Genomic DNA, 20,870 nt, shown 5'->3' on the forward strand with positions numbered 1-20,870 from the left:
ACATAGTTTTGCTCACACCTTTCATTAGTGAAACTTCTGTTGTTCAAAAATCCAAAAGATGTCAATCTTAAAAAGTTACTTAAATTGGTTATATTGATTTCTGTGGGTATTATGTGTCTTCCAGTCCAACCAGAGAAAAATTTCTCAACAGTAAATTCTACATCTATTAACTTATATGATGTCTTTGGCAAGTATATGCTCAAAATCTTTGCTAATTTTCAATCTAATTTCCTTATATGAAAAGTAAATGTGCTTACTTACACATGTGATAAAATGATAAAATAGAAATCAATTTTGAGTTATTTTATGTAATAAAAACTGATTTGTTTGCTGGGTAAGAAAATTAGATTTCTAAAAGAAAGAAAAGAAAATGAGATTTAATACATGCTAAAAAAAATTAGTTTGGTAATAAAGACAAAAGCTCAGGAGACTTTTTAAGGAGATCTGAAAGCAGAGACCAAAATGTCAGAAAGAGTGGTCTTCCAGACATTTGGACTTTAAGGATTAGTAATTGTTTTTTAATGAATCATTATAACTTCATATAAAAAAAATTTTTTAAACCAGAAAAAATGAAGGAGGATATAATCTCGAAAAGAACAGAGCTTTTAATAAATTCAATAAACATTATTTTATGAAAGAAATTACAATTGTTCTTATTTTCCTCATTTACTCTAGAGTAAGTAAAACCTCATCACAGACAAGCACTAATCCAAACCATTTTTGACATCCACCTTCTAGAGAACCTCAGGAATGAACAAGGTGCTTCTGAGATTTGCTTTCCCTGTCTTAAAAATCTCTTTCCAAGGAGTTTCAGGCCTTCTGATCAAAACATAAGCAGAAACCTTACTGTGAAACTAATAACTTTAATTTAGGTCAAAGTCATATCAAAGAACAAATATCTACTGATGTTTTAGTTATTAGATGGCATACTGAATAGTATGTCCCCTTACTAAGGATCTTTTTATGGGTACTCATACCACTTGTTAGGACCTGATCCGACCCTTGGTAAAACACTGAGGGCATTAAGGAGTGAGGTGAGGTGTGAACAAATACTTTCTGAACTGCATATATTTTGATCTAGGTGATTTTGTTATTTAATCTCACATTAAATCACAAAAATATTGTCAGTAGATATTATTAACAATACTGAGTTTACAATACAATAACAGATTTGAGGTTCACTGAGGAAAAATTGCCAACGATAACCCCACAACTGGAGGGCATCAGAACTGTGATTAATTCTTTGATTGAATTCAATTATGATGCTTTAAGCACTCTGTACTGGTAACTTTGTTTTTACCATCACTCACAATCCTCACCTGTGAGGGCTCATATATCTCCTGTTTAGAATAATCATTCTCCTATCAAAATGTAACTCTAGGCTGCTGACCTTTGCTTTCTCAACAAATCTGATAAACTTCTGCAAATTTACAAACACCTCCCAAAGAGTACTCCTCCCCTTTTAATAGACATCACTTCACAATAGCAATGCCTGTACCCAAAACCATGAGAGAGAACATTGTTATTGTTTGGAGATATCTATCAAGCCTCTTTCATCAGGCTTTATCTCTCTTTCTCTCTCTCTCTCTCTCTCTCTCTTTCCCTCTCTTTCCCTCTCTCTCTGTCACACACACACACACACACACGCACACACACACTCAAACAAGCACCTACTCAGTTTTGGTGTTTTGTGAACATCCTTTGAGACGCAATCCCATATATGGACCCATTTAATTGTGCTGAACTACAGAGTTAGTTCAGGAAAGCCACAGAAGATTAGTAAGAGTTCAGATGCCAGATATATGAATTGATGCAAGCAGAGCTACAGCCGTATGATGTACCCCTGGCTTCTTAGGATTGTAGAGACACTGTGAGCATTGTCACCGATCCTTTACAAAATTTACACAGAAATATCCATCAAAGAAGACAAAAGAGGCACATGACATGGAAAAAAGTAATACAAATGATTAGAGACCCCTTCTGACTGCCCAAACTCTGACTAGTCATAGTCCCATGTGTGGACCAAGGACAAGATTAATAAATATCATCAACATCTACTGTATTTCTGTGACTCTTAAAGGTTTAAACTGCAAGAATATATGTAAGTCCTGGCATTGTCCACAAGTTCCCAAGAAGGTATATGTGTTTCTACCGAAATCCCAACACCCCAGTAATGAAATATTAATTTCCACTTTGTAGTTACTCAGTAGAACATATCAGAGACCCCACTTCTCTCATTCCCTATGCCACAGCTAGCCTGGAACCTTCCATATATTGGCTATCGTGAATAATATCACAATGAGCATGGAGTACAGACATCTCTTTGACCTACTGATTTCATTTCCTTTGGATATATACCCAGAAGTGGGATTGCTGGGTTATATAATAGTTCTATTTTTAATTTTTTGCAGAACCTCCATATTGTTTTCATACTGATTGTACCAATTTATATTCCCACCAGAAGTGTACAAGAGTTCCCTTCTGCCACATGCTCTCCAACAGTTATCGCTGGTCTATTTGGATTCTCATTGACACTCATCATTGCTGATCTTTTTGGGAATAGCCATTTCAGAGCTACTGTGTGAAACAGAAGTTTTTTGCTAAATTGTCAATATATTTGGGAAAACTTACAACAGCAATTTAGACTACTCTACAAATACAAGTCCATTAACCCAATATTTTTCCCATTAAAACACTGGTGACTAACTAGAATTACAGGAAAATAAACTGTGAAGACTTTTGCATATGTTATTTCTTATAATTTAAGACCCTTTGACATAGGTAGTATTATTATCTTCATTTCATAGCTGAGGATTCTGGATCATAGACTTAGACATAGAGTGACAAGCAATAAAGCTTTACAGATTAGGAGAATATCTTCAAGACCTAGAACTAAGGGAAGAGTTCTTATGCTTGATACCAAAAGCATGATCCATAAAAGAAAAAAAAATTGGTAAATTGGACCTCAGCAAAATTAAAATCTTTGCTCTGCAAAATATTCTGTTAAGAAGAATGAAAGACAAGATATGACCTGATAGAAAATATTTGCAAACCGCATATCCAACAAACAACGTGAATCTAGAATATTTTTTAAAAAACTTTCAAAACTTAACAAGAACACAAAAACCCCCATTAAAAAGTAGGCAAAAGATCTGAAAAGACAATTCATCAAAATAGATATACAGATGGCAAATAAGTACATGAAAAGATGTTCAACACCCTTAACAATCAAGGAAATATAAATTAAAACCATGATAAGATACCACCACACACCTATTAAATCAGCTAAAACAAAAAATAATAATACAAAATGCTGGTGAGGAGACAGAGAAACTGTGATACTCATACATTGCTGATAGGAATGTAAAATCATACAGCTACTCTGAAAAATAGTTTGGTAATTCCCTTTAAAACTAAAAAATGGACTTAACCATATGTCTCAACAGTTGCACTTTTAGCATTTATCCCAGAGAAATGAAAACCTATTTTTACACAGAAATATATACACAAATATTTGTAGCAGTTTTATTTATAGTAGCTAAACATTGGAAACCACCCAAATGTTCCTCATTGAACAAATTATTTAAAAAACTGTGATATAGCTATACCATGAAATAATACTCAGAAACAAAAAGAAATATGGATCTTCACAACTTGGACTCACTTCAAGGAAGTGATGCTGAGTCCAAAAAAGCCAGCCTCAAAAGTTTGTATACAGTCATGCATCACTTAATGACAGAGATTCATTCTAAGAAATGAGTCCTCAGGAAATTTTGTCATTGTGTAAACATCATGGAGGGTACTTACACAAATCTAGATGGTATAATCTACCATAACTGCAGTAGGTTATAACATATGGCCATATCTGGGGTATATGGTATAGCCTATTGCTCCTAAGCTACAAACCTGTACAACACATGACTATACTAAATACTATAGGCATTGTAACAGAATAGTATATATTTGTGTATCTAAACATAGAAAAGGTACAGTAAAAATATAGTATAAAAGACAAAAATGGCATACCTGTATAGGGCACTTACCATGACTAGAGCTTACAGGACTGGAAGTGTCTCTGGGTAGGTCAGTGAATGAGTGGAGAATGAAGATGAAGGCCTAGGACATTACTTACACTACTGTAGATTTTAGAAGCACTGGGCACTTAAGCTACACTAAATACATCAAAATTTTTCTTTCTTCAATAATAAATCTTAGCTTACTTTAATTTTTTTACTTTATGAACTTTTTACATTTTTTAACTTTTTAACTTTTGTAATAATACTTAGCTGAAAACACAGATACATTGTACAGCTATATAAAAATATTTTCTTCATATCCTTAGTCTGTAAGCTTTTCTCTATTTTTAATTTTTTTGACTTTTTAAATGTTTTTATTATAAACTAAGTGAAAAACACACACACATTAGCCTCGGCCTACACAGGAGAAGCAGGATCATTAAGAGGTCAGTAGGTGACAGGAATTTTTTAGCTACATTATAATCTTATAGGACCACTATATACGCAGTTCATCATTGACCAAAACATCATCATAGAGCACATGACTATACTGCAAAATTTCATTTTTTTAATGTTAGTGAAATAATATAATTATACTTGCTGATTACATTGTTGATGAATATAGATGAAGAACAGATTAGTGATTATCAGAGGTTTCATGTACTCCGGGTTTACACACTAACATAGAAATCTGAAAGATTTATTTAACATTAATTGAAGAGAAATTATGTTAGATATCCTCTTTTCGGTTTGTTTTTCATTTGCATCCAAGACCAGACAATAATAGTTGACCAATAAAGGAGGTCCCCAAACCTTGCCAAAAGTAGTCAACATTTTGGCAAGACAGTTTTCATATGTGATATAAAAGTTATCACCCATCTAATTACATTTCTAGTGACATTTTGACATGTAATCCAAATATATTTCCCTATTTAAAGAGAAACTGTTTTAACAAGTTGTTAAGTGAAGTTATTTAACAAGTTGTTAAGTACATTTAGAAGAATATTAAAGTACTATTACTTAAAGTCTATAGTAGTAAGATTTTATTTCATTCCATGATGGCTAAACATTAGTCCAATTTTTCAAGAATGAAGAATAAAAAAGGCCTCATGAAGTAAATGTCGGCTTTGATTATTTGTTTATTACACACTGGAGTAAACACAAAGTATGTGTTTCCTTGGAGAGGACTAGGAAATCATCATAAAGGCACGGTGATGGGGAGCTGAGGTTCTGGGCCTATCATGAGAAGGATATAGATAAGGGTTAGGAGAGCAGATCTGAACTCAGGCTGTCCCGAGGTCAGCTCTTCCACTGGCTTGCTATATGTCCTGGGCCACTGACTTAAGACTTAGTTTCTCCACTGCAAAATAGGAAAATAGCATCTACCTCCAAGGTTTGTGGTGATGATCGCAAATGAAGTGCTTTACCTGCTTCTTAGAACATGGAACGTGTTCTGCCTATTATCTATATCATCACTATCATCAGGCAAAATTGCTCCATTTATCTTAAACTATCAATCAACAGGGATTTGGTTTTACATTCCGATGTTACATTAAAAAATTTAATTAAAGATGTTTTGTAAAAGTAATGTCCTAAAATATTGAGGTTACTGGATCAAAACATCAATAATTTTCTTATTATTAGTGGTAAAACATCAATACAATCTGAGCAATAAGAAAAATGTCAGCATGCTTCTTTTCAGAACGACAGAGAGCTTAATTCTTCTCACAATTATTGATAGATACCAATCTAAAATTTTACCTAGAACTTTAAACACATGGGAAACCAAAAAACAATTTCTCTTTGAGAGGCCAAGACTGGCAGATCACTTGAGGCCAGGAGTTGAAGACCAGCCTGGTCAACATGACGAAACCTTGTCTCTACTAAAAATACAAAAATTAGCTGGCAGGGTGGTGCACACCTATAGTCCCAGCTACTCAGGAGGCTGAGGCAGGAGGATCTTTAAACCTGAGAGACAGGAGGTGCAGTAAGCCAAAATTGCACCGCTGCACTCCAGCCTGGGTGTCAGGTGAGACTCTGTCTAAAAAAAAAAAAAAAAAAAACCCTTTTACTTCTTGAATGTTATCAAAACAAACCCAAACCAAATGCACAAAAGTTCTAGATATTCAGAAGTCCTCTGTTCTACCTCATCCATACTCTGTACGATTGTTATTGCAGAGTGTGATGGAGGAGAAGCTACCCCTCAGCACAGGATTTTAGTAGAATGAGAATAAAAATTTAAGCAAAATATGAATTCCTCCAAAATAAACATGAAAATCTTCAAAGGATAACCCAATTTTTATTGATTTCATAAGCATCTCTCTAATCGTAACTGTCAGTGTAAAGAATTTCACAATATCTGAAAATATCTAATAGATACTAAAAACCATTTTTTACTAAAACCATTTTTCTAAAACCATTTTTACTAAAAAACCATTTTTTACTAAATTTTTACTTAATTTTAAAATATCTAATAGATACTAAAAACCATTTTTTACTAAAACCATTTTTCTAAAACCATTTTTACTAAAAAACCATTTTTTACTAAATTTTTACTTAATTTTAAAATATCTAATAGATACTAAAAACCATTTTTTACTTAATTTTCCCAAGGGAACAGTAAATATAACCTCTTGTTGGGTAATACTGGGTTATTCTTGAGGCAAAAAATAAGGCCAAATTAATCATCAAATGTAGTATGAAAAAAATAGAACTCTCCAGTTCTACTTTCACCTACTCTCAGAAAGTTCCACAGTCTCCAAAATTCTGTCATTGCTCTGTGAACTAGCACGTTGGCTAACTGACAGGAGACTGCCATTCTCCTCCTGTTACACTCTGTGATGCTATTTCAATGCCAAAATCTGCAATTCTGCCACCAAAGCCATAGCTTCCTACTGATGGCCCCACTATAGGCGGATAAGCTGCCAGCAACAAGCATGCTGGCATTTAGTACTCTGCATATCATACAAAGATTTCATGGAAAATGCCTCAGTTTTTACTCAGCATGACTGACGAGGTGGAGTTGGAGGTCAATCAGAAGGTGGAGGCAGTCTGCCATACTCAGGGTCTGTCATTTTCCATGAACAAAAACTACCTCATCTGTCTATTCCCTCAGGACCAGTCCCTTCTTGAAAGGCTCTTCATTGTCTCTTGAAAATGGTCTGTGAAAGTGCCAAACTACAGCTCTCCAGATGTGACTGAATCTTAAGATGAATTTAATTTAGACTTAACTTGGAATCCCTGTCATAACAAATCATATAAAGTGCATGTGCATGCATGCACGCACACACACTCAGACACATAAAACCCATCCCAGGCAGTTCCAACAAGGTTCAAGTACCACTTTCCATGTATCAGGCTTACAAGGTGCCAGGAACATACAGTTCCTAAACTTGAGGAGCTTGCAGCCTGCTGGTTGCCAAGATGGTACAGGCAGAAGGATGTAAGCACTCAAGGCTTACATAAATCTGCTCTTGGATAAGGAATAAAGCACCAAAATCAGATGGCCTTGCATTCCTCTCTAACACAATCTCATCAAGTCAGCAAGATCCATAAAAATGTGAGGTTACAGTACAATTTTTTACAAAAAAATTACTCTGAGCTATTTGAAATGGTTGTAAAACTGAAAAATAAAATTTAACCCATAATACTGTTGCCTTTATTTGGGTTTTTAAGATTCTAGGGTTTCACTAATAGAGAAGAGCCACGCAAATATATTCACTGATTTGCATGTTAATGTTCTGCCAACATGCAGGATCTATCAAAAAAAAACCCACTTTGCAAAACATCTATACTTTTGTAGAAAAAAGAAAGATATTGTCCACTATACCAAGGCCTTTACATTTCCCTGTATCATGTTATCATAGATTAGTAACTAATTCCCCTGCTGTGTCCACTATTTTTACTTCTATAAACAATATTGCAATTTAGTTTATCATTAAACTAAATATTTGTATATTTCTTAGCTTCATATAAATGTCCAGAGTAAAATTATCTATCCAGTAGGTATGTAAATAATTAAGACCTCAATACATATTATACTCCAGAAAAATGATACCAATTTACAGATGAGACTGCATATTTTTTAGAAAATTTCTTAAGGAAAAAAAGTAATTAACTATTGGAACTGTTGCTTTCCTAGGAAAATATCTTACGTGCAAGGAAGAAAAATGCCGGATGAAGGTAAGAGACATGTAGTATCATACCCTTAACAGAAAAAAAATAGTTGCTGGGTTTAAAATTTATGTGAATCAGATTGTGCTGTCAACTGTGTACTTATGTTCTTCTCTTGAACATTTTGTGCTCACATGCATGTACCAGGATCCCTTCCCTAAGCCTCCTTCCTGTTGCCTATATTCTTCATCTCCTACAAATATCCCGCTTTGATAAATCTAGCAGCTTTAGGGTTTTTTTAATTAATTTTATGACGCACATATTAGGTATGGTCCTAATTATTTTTTCTTCACAATTTAGCATTTATTTTTATCTCTATGTAATACTTGTATTCATGTAATATAATTATACTCCACTGAGATTAGGCCCTAACATGTTTCAGAATAGGCACGATATTTTAAACATTCTTGTTTTTGAGGCCAGGCACAGTGGCTCACACCTATAATCCCAGCACTTTGGGAGGCTGAGGCAGGTGGCTTGCTTGATGCCAGGAGTTCAAGACCAGCCTGGGCAATATAACAAAACCCCTGTCGCTACAAAACATTAAAAAAAAAAAAAAAAAAATTCTTGTTTTTGAAACTTTGTAACTTCACAGTACAAAAATACAGTCAAAAATTAATAAACGTTTTCATGGCATACTTCTTAGTGGGAAAGTAAGTATTGTCTCTGGTCTGACAGCTGTTTGAAATCATATATGGTTTTTTCCTTAAGAAAACAATCCCCAATCACAATTCCAGGGTTTCTCCAGACACAAGAAGTAACTTGCATACCACTGTGATTTTCGTTTATCTAATGACTACCATATCACTTACTGAGTTTCTACTATGTGTGGTGCTTTTCAAATATTTCCACATTTTTAGTCCATCTGACAGCTCTGTGAGACAAGTCATAGCCCATTTTACAAAACGGTGGCTCATTTAAGTTAAGCAAATGGAGCCCAGATTTGATTCTTACCCCAGAGTCCCAGCATTTAACCACCAAAATCACTATGGCAAATGATTTTCTTGTGCTAAGAAAAAGAGTAAAGATTATAATCTGTCATTCGAACTGAAATTTTCAAACTTTAAGAAATGACATAATTTTAGTTACATGATCAGAATTTCTGGCATGCCAAATAACATAACTTATGCAATGGTTTCACGTAGTTAAATTACCTTTAGTCTTGGTTGATTTTTGCTGCTATAACAAAATATCTGAGACTGGATAATTTATAAAGAACAGAAATATATACCGGAAAGTCCAAGATCAGGGTGCCAGCAGGTTCTGTGTCTGGTAAAGGCTCATTTCTCATAAATGGTGTTTCCTAGACATCCTCACACAGTGGAAGGGACAGAGGGCAAAAAAGGGAGGAACATTGTGTCTCCACATGGCAGAAGAGCCGAAGAGAACATACTCATTCCCACAAGCCCTTTTATAAGGGTACTGCTCTCATCTACTAGCACTCGACCTCACGGCTTCATTGCCTCTTAAAAGCCCCACCTGCTAATACTATCAGTTGATGATTAAGTTTCAACATCTGAATACTGGAGGACACATCCAGACCTCAGCATCTCTCAATAAAGAATAAGGAGGCTCCACAGCACCCATCATTTACTGAAAATATTTTCCAACACAAATACAGCATTGAGAGCAAGCTTTTAAAATAAATTGAGGGGCGTCTGGGTCAAGATCACTAATGGAACACAGGTGTTTATTTCATATTCGTCTCTGAACACTATTAAAATAAGAGTGAAGGAATTTTAAACAATAAACCCAAAAAAATAAGAGATCTGGCATAGAGAAAAATCAGTATGAGAAAGCACATTGTAAATTTCTGGAAGATGAAAAGGAGATAGAGGTAGACTGCCAGATGAAGAGGAGCTGCCAAGAAGAGACCCTAGTATAAATGCCTTTGCAAACCCTGGAGGGTGCCAGTCAAGGAAGACAAATTCCACAAAGGCACGACTGTAAAGCAGGGCCGAAAAGAAGGGGATTCCTAGAAGGTCTCTAAGACCAGCTCCTCCTTTTCCTTCCCCACCCCATGCAAAGAAGGACCAACAGGCAGGAGGTCTGCAAGCTGCAGGCAGAGGACACCTGGGCTGAATGAATGAATAAGCAGAAGCAAGTGGCACAACAAAACACGCCAGACTTCCAAGACTGAAAGCTGAGTTGAAGTGGAAAAACAAAATAGGGATGAAAAAAAAGGTTCTATTTCCTATATATTTCTTCACATTCTAAATTAATGCCCCACTCTCTGTGATACTTGTATTAATTCATGCTAACGTTTTCTTCCTTCAGTCTCCTACTAAGACAAGATATCCCCAGAGAAATTATAACAGGTTCAGGAAAGCAATCCTGTGGGCTCTCTCATCTGCTCCTAAGACGAATGTCATCAAGTTAGTATTTAAAATCACGAGGTGGTCTCTGAATTGCTATGCTGTGACAGCTATAAGGATACTAGGCCTATTTTGAAGAACAAGCTGGGGGGCACGTCTTCCCAGAAGCTACCCATGCAAGAAAATACCCATTAACAGAGAAGAAAATTAATAAAAGGATCCTTGGGAAATTTTAGGTTATAAATAATTACAAAAGACCAGCAACTGAACTACAAACATCCTCTAACCATTTTTTTTAAACCATCTCCTTATTTTCATGAAGGTCATGTAGCAAAATAAAGCAGATGATTTTCTAATGTAATTCCATCACTAATATCACAGTCTATTTGTCATTCCCTTAGGGGAGCCGTACTTGGGACAGAACAACTAGATATACAATTGTAATTCTCACAATGAGAACCTAGAAAATATTTCGCCGCACGTACAGTATGCTATAAATGTCACTGTGAAAGCACAGCTCGGTTAAAGCCTGCAATCCATCTATCTCCCTTCTGTTATTCACCGTCACACAAAGCTATATCAAAAGATCCATTCAAACAGTGAGTCTCAGACTTACATTATCAGCAGACACTGCTTTAATTAGAAGTGGATTTCAAAGGACTGGATGGCTTCGAGAACTTGATTTGAACCATAAAGTAGAAATCTGGATCCTTATCAGTTTCACTTCTCAACTCTCAGCTCCCCTCCCCGGGTTCCAATAGATACAGCCCTCATTTTTCTTAATGTAAGAAAGAAAATGAAAAAGGTGGCTAGACTTTGGCAATACTTGTGAGTCCACTTTTTCCTTAACCACCAGCGATGCAGAGGGGCTAAAATTAAGGTTGCAAAGGGACTAAGATATCTGTGTCAGGTACGTTGCAGGGAGTGGTAAGAATGACAAAAAGAGAATTAATAACAGCTAAAGAAACCATTTTCAAAATAATATTTAACACATAGATTTTATACATATCTGTGTGTATATTAATTTTTATTCCAAATGGAAACACAGCATCCACTTCACTTTAGGTTAAGTGTGAGAAAATAAAATGCTTTATTTTGGATGTTTCAATACAAACATTAAGGCACTTACATGCTACTTTTTTCATCTATTCCACAATATTTACCCATGATCCAATTCCTGAATCTTTGTTATTTCTCAGTGAAAACACAGATAAATATGTAATTTAATTCTTGAGTACTGAACTGTGAACTTTCTATTCTAAGAGGAAGGTTTCATCTAATAACAAGGACTTCTATTTTACATTTGATCAGTGATAATATAAAAATAGAAACTATTTCAAGTTTCCTAATGTTTGAATAAATAGGCATCATTTGGTATGGAAAGAATTTAGTAAATCCACAGCCAGACAGCACTTTTGACAGACGTATAAAATGCCGAAGAGCACAGCAATCTTTTCAAATCTAATCGAACCTTTCACTTTGTAGATAAAGAAGCCGAAGATTAAGTGATATGTCAAAGGCCACATGAGCACAACTTTAACTGTAATACTAGTCTCTTGGAATCAGATCAAACATGCTCCTCACCATACTAGTTGACACTCAGGGAGAGATAGAAAACCTCTTTGGAATAAGAATCCTTGTCACCATCAACACACACACACACACACACACACACAAACACATACACACACAGAGAAGACATAGATTCTTCATTTAGAGTTTCATAGGTATGTCAATTAAACACCTGTACACACCCACTTTTTCATTTTTCCATCTCTCCTCATTCTGCCATTATGCACATTCGGTCTTTAATTCTCACTGTTTAGCAATTTCCCAATGATCCTCATCATCCACCACTGTCAGCATATTTCCTCTCCTCTCCTGTTCTTTAAATTTTATACTATAGATTCTTCTGGAATTTTTAAATTTTTATTTGTTATTGGCTCAAAGGAGAAGAGGCAAGAAAGAAGTTAAGACGAAATTATTTCTTATGCAAAAGAGATTTAAGTTTTTCAACTGTTTAGTTTTTCACTTTGGTCTGCCAAATAATCAGAATTTGTGGTTACTATTTACAACTATACTTCACCTGGGGTAAGATCAGAATTTTTTAATTACTTATAATACTTGAGGGTTGTCTCAGTTTTTTGGAGAACATTATCTTAATTATCAAATCTCTAATATCTGGTGCAGAGAGATCAATCCTATAATACCCTTACTGACATCTCAGAAATGCCTTACCTGCCTAAGAAAGGAAAAAATTAATTAATTTTTCAAAAATTCAGGAGTGACACAGGGTTCAGAAACTCGGAGTATCCTGGTTCTGAATTCCCTCCAATTGCCTTCCAGTTAAGGGATGCTTACTGAGAAAACACGAAATTTTGGTCTCTACCGCCCACCTGTTTAATGACAATAATTATTTCCACAGGGTATTTTATATTTTAGATGTCAACTCTGGATGCCATCTCTGGAGAAAAGTGGATAATAAATTTAAAATATACCAATGATGAATGGGCCATCGTGGGCAATGTGCCAAGTGGAGGCGTAGGACGCACAGTAGGCAACACAAACACATTAGGGAGGGCAGCTGCATCCTTAAAGATGCTGAGGTGCCCACCATGGCCCATGATGATGGCACCCATAAAATCAAACATGAGCTGACAGCATAAGGGGTTAAGGTATGGGGGCAAAGCAACTCATATGCTCTACCATCAAAATTATCACTCAGACAAAATGGACATTCAAGGCAACTTTATCAGTTGAATCCAGAACATAGCAAGAGTCATTGGTGGACTCTATGAGTAGCAGAGAAATAGAAGGAGGTTACAAAAATAAATAATGAAATGCTAAAAAAATAAAAGATTATTGTTTGCATGTGTTTATCTTTCTTTCTTTCATTTAGGTCATTACCAAAATTAGTTTATTAAAAATTGATGCAGTCAATTATGGTATAAAGATACATATATCCAGTACCTTACCCCCAGAGATTTACTATGTATTAAATGTAATTAACATTTATACTTACTTTATTATATGAAATTGCCTTGAAAGGAATAACATATAGGTCAGAAGCAACATTCATGCCATACTGAAAGTAATATCTAGATAACACATCAGAAACATAGGCATAATAGATGACTTGTTTTCAGGTATGTCAGGGCCTTCTGACTGAGTGCCTGTTACCAATGACTCTAGTTAGACACAATTAGAAAGACAGATAAATATATAAGTAGATATCATGGCAGAATAAAACAGGTTACAGGCCAGGCACTGTGGCTCACGCCTATAATCCTAGCACTTTGGGAGGCCAAGGCAGGCAAATTGCCAGAGTTCAGGAGTTCCAAACTAGCCTGGCCAACATGGTGAAACCCCGTCTCTAATAAAAATACAAAAATTAGCTGGGTGTGGTGGCGTGTGTCTGTAATCCCAGCTACTTGGGAGGCTGAGGCCGGAAAATCGCTTGAACCCGGGAGGCGGAGGTTTTGCAGTAATCAGAGATTACGCCACTGCACTCCAGGCTGGGCGACAGAGTAAGACTCCGTCTCAAAACAAAACAAAACAAAAAAAAGTTACAGCATAAAATGCTTTACAATCATTCCCACTGTTAAGACATTCTGAGAAATAATTATAGACTTGCTACCACAGGGCTATGTGAGAAATTGGGGTGTCAATGGTTTGTACACTTAGAATATTTCTGAGCTGCTAAAACCTATGGTCATTACATCATAATGTACTTAAAAATAATCAAAGCATAATAATTGCCTCGAAGGCTAGGATGTTCTTTATCATGTATGTTCCCACTGCAGCCCTTAGTACTCTGTCTTATTAAAAATAAGTGTCCAGGAATGTATACTGATTTGAAAGTCTTCTTTGTTTTTTCCGGGTACATTGCCACCTAATAGGCACTAGGTTGCATCTCTGAAGATGCTCACCAACACCACTCAAATCTGTCATCAGATAATGATATCAGGAATTATAACCAAGCACTAGTCTCGTGTTTTTTGTTTGTTAATAGATTTCTTCTTAGAAAGTTACTAATTTTATTTGTATTAATGAAGCTATGAATTAATAAATAATTTTGGCTGGGCATGGTGGCTCATGCCTGGCATCCCAGCACTTTGAGATTCCAAGGTGGGCAGATTGCCTAAAGTAAGGAGTTTGAAATCAGTCTGACCAACATGGTGAAACCCCATCTCTACTAAAAATACAAAATTAGCTGGGCATGGTGGCGCACACCTGTAATTCCCGCTACTCTGGAGACCGAGGCAACAACCGCCAGGAGGCGGAGGTTGCAGTGAGCAGAGATCGCGCCATTGCACTCCAGCCTGGGCAACAAGAGCAAAACTCTGACTCAATCAATCAATCAATCAATCAAGTAGCCTTATTTAAAGAGCTATCCTCCACTGAATTATCACAGATTTCTGAAATGTATAATTCTTTGTAGTTTTACATTTTAACAACAGTTTGTTTCATTTCTTTTCTTTTTTGCTGTATTTAAAAATAAGTGGTATGGGCCGGGCACAGCAGCTCACACCTGTGAGGTCGAGGCAGGCGGATCACCTGAGGTCAGGAACTCAAGACCAGCCTGGCTAACATGGCGAAACCCCGTCTCTACTAAAAATACAGAAGTTAGCGGGCGTGATGATGCACGCCTGTAGGCCCAGCTACTCGGGAGGCTGAGGCAGGACAATCACTTGACCCCGGGAGGTGGAGGTTGCAGTGAGCCGAGATCTTGCCATTGCACTCCAGCCTGAGCAAGAAGAGCAAAACTCAGTCTCAAAAGAAAATAAATAAATAAATAAAATAAAAAATAAATAAGTGGTAGGAATCCTTTTTTCTGAAATCAAGAAGAATGTTTTATTATGAGATCATAAGTAAATTTACATATCATTTGGTAAGTATTTTACCCTCAAATTCAAAATAAATCAAATTTTTAAATATAAAAAGTAAAATTATTTAAAATGTAAGTTTTCAGCTCCTTATATTAGATACATCCTGTTTAAAAAAAAAAAAAAAACTAATTGTCAGTTGACCTATTTTTTTTCTCAGTCTCAAAGAGTTGCTTTTTTACTCAAGGAAGCAATATCTATGACATTCAGATATTGACTACTGCGTTGATTTGATTGTACCAAGTTTCAATATAAAATAAGTTGAACCATATACTCGTCTTATTATTTTTGTAATATTATTGAACATTCATTATTTGAGAAGATAAAATTTTCTCTTGAGACATATTACGTTAATGCAGTAGAAATTATTAAATTTATGCATGAGATCTGTTTGTTCTTATAATCTCTTAGAGAAAGAAACCATTATTATATCAGAATGCCTGGAGGTACATGATCATTTTTACTACACTAATATATGATTTTTTTTCCTTTTCATTATGAAATTTCAGTTGAAGGTAAATATAAGTAAAATTCTTTGTTGATGCATTTATAGTCTAAAAGAAGTTTAGAAAATAGTCAAGATGTGTTGTCTTAGTTTTACTTATTTATTAAACATCATACATAGAAACTAGTACCTATTTCTTAAACTATTCCAGAAGTAACTTCATGTTATAAATATAAACACATCCAGTTTGAATGTATTGCTTTGTCTATCATTATTCCAAAAATGCAACTCATAAATAAAATCAGACTACAAATTAATATGCTAACACAACATTTCCTAAAGTATGTTGCAGAGAACACTGCTAGTTCTTCAGAATATTCACTGTTATTGCACACACATTAAAATGTATTACATTGGTAGGTGAGTTTAGAAAACTTTGGATTAACCTCCAGAATGCCTCACAGTCTTTAGTATATTAAAATACAAATATGAGTCTCAAAGGGGAAATGTACTGTATAATGCATTCCCTGCTCAGTGTTTTCTGAATATTCTTGAGCACAAACCAGAACCACTTTTTATGAAGAGCTTGGAAAATCATAGTTCCCAGGAACAGAGTTTGGAAAATATGTGACAGGAATAACAAAGGATCCATTCAGCCTCAAGAGCAATTATGGTGGAACTAACCAAATTGAAACGTATTGTTACAAACTAGTTTCCTCCCTTTTTACACCTCCCTACTATTTCCCACAAGAATAGCTTTAGTTTAATCTGATTTAGCAGAATCAATGACTAAGATATTCCACATGGCTTAATAGATGGTTTTCAGAGGGGTGGAAATGTCCTTCTAAGCCTATGTTAATTGATTTTTCTTCTCACGTTTGAAATATTGGAATAATAACCAAATTATGAGAAATTTCACTTGGCATTGGTAGATTTAAGAAATTTTTAAGTATTTTAATATCGTTCCATTACTTCTGATTATGTATAGATTAATAGATGTAAAAGAGGCACCTTCAAATGGTAAGTACCTAGCAATATTTTAATCAGCAAACAGCAACAAATTGAGGGCAAAAATCAATACTTAAAAGCAGCAATTCACTCACCCAGGGTAAGACAAGATTTATATTAGATACGCAGCGCAGGGTGCGGTGGCTCAAGCCTGTAATCCCAGCACTTTGGGAGGCCGAGGCGGGTGGATCACGAGGTCAAGAGATCGAGACCATCCTGGTCAACATGGTGAAGCCCCGTCTCTACTAAAGGTACAAAAAATTAGCTGGGCACAGTGGTGCGTGCCTGTAGTCCCAGCTACTCAGGAGGCTGAGGCGGGAGAATTGCCTGAACCCAGGAGGCGGAGGTTGCGGTGAGCCGAGATCGCGCCATTGCACTCCAGCCTGGGTAATGAGCGAAACTCCGTCTCAAAAAAAAAAAAAAAAAAAAAAAAAAAAGATACGCAGCAAAGAATCTTGTTTTACTTTTGTCTTGCCTTTTTCTTATTTTGTCTTCTTTTATCTTTGTGTGGAATAAACTGATGAATTTTAAAATGCTGTAGACTGTTGACTTTCTTACTTATTTACTATAGATCTTATCTTAGAAATTTTTTCAAATAAAACCAATAATAAATATTGTGTGTGACACACACTTTAACACTGTTCATAATAAAGATCTTTATGAAAAATACAGCTTTAATTTTAAACAAATGCGTAATACAATATTATAATGTACCCATATTTAACTATTTTATTGGAAAAATATTTTCTTCTTTTAAAAACCAGACTTTTATGAACTTTACTATTTATAATAAATAAATTGAATAATTTTCAGAAAATAGTGAACTCCACAAAAATACATTTTTCAACTGTCTTCAGCAACCTAGCCAGTAATACTGTGTTACATTGTAATACTGTGTTAACATGAAACATAATGTTAGATGAATTGAAGTTTGGGATATTTATTCACATAAACAAACAAAAAGTTCAACTAAAATAACTTTTTCTGGAAACTCTCAAAGATATAGATTTTCCAACTCTTAAATAGAAAATACTGAGCATAAGCGAAGCTTTTCTTGATAACAGTGTCATCAGAACTCCTGTATCTGAAAGGTGCCAGGTTCCTTAGCTCCATTTGCTTGTACACTTAATTACCCCAGATACTGGGCTTTCATGTGTTCCCCCATCCCCAGAACAGCCTCTCTTCTCAGCGCAGGTGAATGTTCTTATGCCTCTGATGTGCCACCATATTTTCCCCAAATTTTTGGAAGTCAATCTGAGGCTAGCCCTAGGCCTCTGCTACAGAGTAATGTTCATGAGGAAAGCTACTTCCTCTAAGGAAAGGTTTTTGCTCACTTCTAGATTTATAGCTGTATTCAAGGTAAAGTCAGGTGTGCACAATGTCTGACTTTCCAGAAAGTGAAATGCTAATACATTGAATTACTTCAAATAAGAAGAATCCTCCGTCTTCACTTTGTGCACTTGCCCCGTGTCCGCTATGTTTACTTGCAAAACTTCCTGCAAACGACTGCCAGGAAGCTCAGGGTCAAATTTCACACTAATTCATAGCAACTATTTATTCATGTATTTACTTACTCCCTATCTGGTTCCATAAAGGTTTTATGACCACTAACCCTTAATGCTTACCATATCTGGGTTTTCCTTTTACTTTTAAATGCCTTTTAACTTTTCTCTTTCTACATTAAAAATTTTGGTCCTGTGCTTTTTAAGTGAGTCAGGCCAAAAACAGTTTAAAAATAGGCTTTGGCTAGGGATCTCATATACATTACAGTTTTTATTCTTCACAAAGCCTTCAGATTAGTTATTACTGTTCCCTATCTTACACATGAATTAACTGAGACTTGGAAAAATGACACAAAACCCATAGTCTTATGTTTGGTAGTTGTGGGCAGGAATTTTCACCATGCCTCTTCTGATTCAAAATCCCTGATTAGCTCTAGAAGGACACATGGCCTTTCCAAACAGTCAAAAACCAAAATACTCTGTGGCCACTACATGTTTGGACAATCAACTAGAGCAGAGCTCCACAGTGGGTACTGAAAATGATGACCTGATTCTTTTAAGAAAAGGTTATATTTTATCCAATATATTACTTTAAGACCTTGAGATTCTAATACACTTTGGGTGTGTTCAACCCAGTATGGTTCTTTTTGTCCATTTTTCTTCTTTTAATATCTTGAATGGTCCATAAACCTCAACTTCATACACCTAGAACAATGTATTCCCACGAATTTGGTCTTATTGTAGTCTATATAATCTTACTTTCTGTTATTTATGCTGATATTAAAGTTAGTTATGACCTGTTCTAATGTTAACTCTGTAGCCACAGTAAATTTACAAACATAATTAGCTACCTATGCTCATCAGATGAACTATGGACAGCACATTCAACTCAAAATTATAGTATATTTTATATTTGAGCAAATATAAGTGACCACTATTAGTCATTGATATTTAATTGCTTAGTATCAAGGCAAAATTACTTTTATAACTTCCATGGCAAAACAAAACTTTATCCTTATACCTACCAGAAGTTCATTAAACTTAATAAAACATTAAAATATTCTATAATGCTTATTTTTCATGACACATATTTCTGGTATCTCTGAGAAAAATTAGACTTTGAACACTTGCTAAGCTTCACATACACAATAAAACAATCTTCCAGGCAATCACAAGGAGATATCAAAATAAATGGATTCCAGTTTTTAAAATGAAGGTAAACCACCCTATCATTTAACTAAATCAAATTTTCCAGTATTTGTGTACTGACATTTTATATATAACTTTATTACATTGTTTTCAGGAAAACCCATGAAACTCATTAATTTTGAAGTTATTGACCAGAAAAACATGGAAACAGAGGCTGGCTAGTACAACTTTTCCTATCTGTGACAGTTTCTCTACCACCCTGTAAATTTCATTATAAATCTGTGTGTGCTAAATCTCATGTCTTACCGTCAGTTTCTCCTCTAAATTCTTGTTTAATAAGCTTCTTTTTTCATGATTTTCAAGTTCCATATTGAAAGAGAATGTGGAGAGAAAGACTGAGAGACACAGAGGTTCGGATTCTGTCTAGAAAATGATTTGACCTGCTTATATGTTAGATATTGCAGGACATTCCAAGTTGTGAGAGCCTAGGACACTATCAGAGAGCCCTAGCGATAATTTCTGGTTAGCTAGTGTTTCCATTTATAGATGTTCAAACCCTATAAACAGAGCACTGAAGAGAAGTCAGGCAGCTGGCCTTAGATAATGATAAATGTCCCTAGATATAAAAGCAAACTCTTCAGCACAATCTTCCAACAGGTTAGGCTCCCTGAACCAATAAAGATGCACGTGACAAAAAGCCACAATCAAAGAATTCATTAATAGCTGTTGCAGCAGAATAAAATAACTCTAGAACATACACCTAATAAATCAGTTAAAAAGAACAAATGTAATAGTCAGATAGCAAAAAAATCAGCAGGTCTACCACTTCCAAATTCCAATTTGCATCCTAGTAGTGTAGATATTCATGTATCACTTTGTAGATTTTTTAAAACGTTGCTTAAAGAGAAAGAGCAAAAGTATAACTAATTAAAACTCTAAAGACATGCAAACATACATTCAAGGGGGGTTATCAACTTTATTCCATGGAGAGTTGACAAAATGATGTTTGAAAATACCATGAAATAAAAGTGTTTTCCTTGACAAAAACAGATTTTGTTCTTCATTATTCTGGCTTGTTCACAGGGAATAAAGTTATGATATAGAAGATAAAACTCATTTTTTTTTCAGTGAAACAAGTTTTTTCAGAATTCTTTAGAAAATGTTACAAGCCTTAAAGAAAATTAATTGGGCAACTTAATGGTAAATAATTATCCCTATATTTTGCAGCAAAACAAAATATATGGGTGGTCATAGAAGAACATAAACGGATTTCATAGTAAACTAAGACTAATCTCTATGGTGATTTAATCCCTCAGCCTGTTAAAAACATCCTTTTAACACCTGTTTTTTGGTGGTGGTTGTTTGTTTACTTTAAC

General features: G+C 35.1%; 1 protein-coding gene across 6 annotated transcripts in view; it reads right to left on the bottom strand.

The window, feature by feature from the left end:
• The window catches only part of MLIP (muscular LMNA interacting protein), a 270,604-nt gene that overhangs the window by 242,319 nt on the left and 7,415 nt on the right, over positions 1–20,870 (bottom strand). For 3 of the 6 annotated variants that reach the window (XM_012441581.2, XM_012441586.2, XM_012441572.2), the window contains exon 1: positions 19,801–19,968. The exons of 1 other annotated variant lie outside the window; for it this stretch is intronic. In XM_012441581.2, coding sequence (XP_012297004.2) covers positions 19,801–19,863 — 63 coding nt within the window. In that variant the 5' untranslated portion in view covers positions 19,864–19,968. Of the gene's footprint in view, positions 1–19,800; positions 19,969–20,870 lie in introns of those variants that run through there. 2 more of the 6 variants (XM_012441582.2, XM_012441574.2) reach the window with 2 other exon arrangements.

Source organism: Aotus nancymaae, unplaced genomic scaffold, assembly GCF_030222135.1.
Source record: "Aotus nancymaae isolate 86718 unplaced genomic scaffold, 86718_ANA_hifiasm-v0.15.2.pri h1tg000040l, whole genome shotgun sequence".
NCBI lineage: Eukaryota > Metazoa > Chordata > Mammalia > Primates > Aotidae > Aotus > Aotus nancymaae.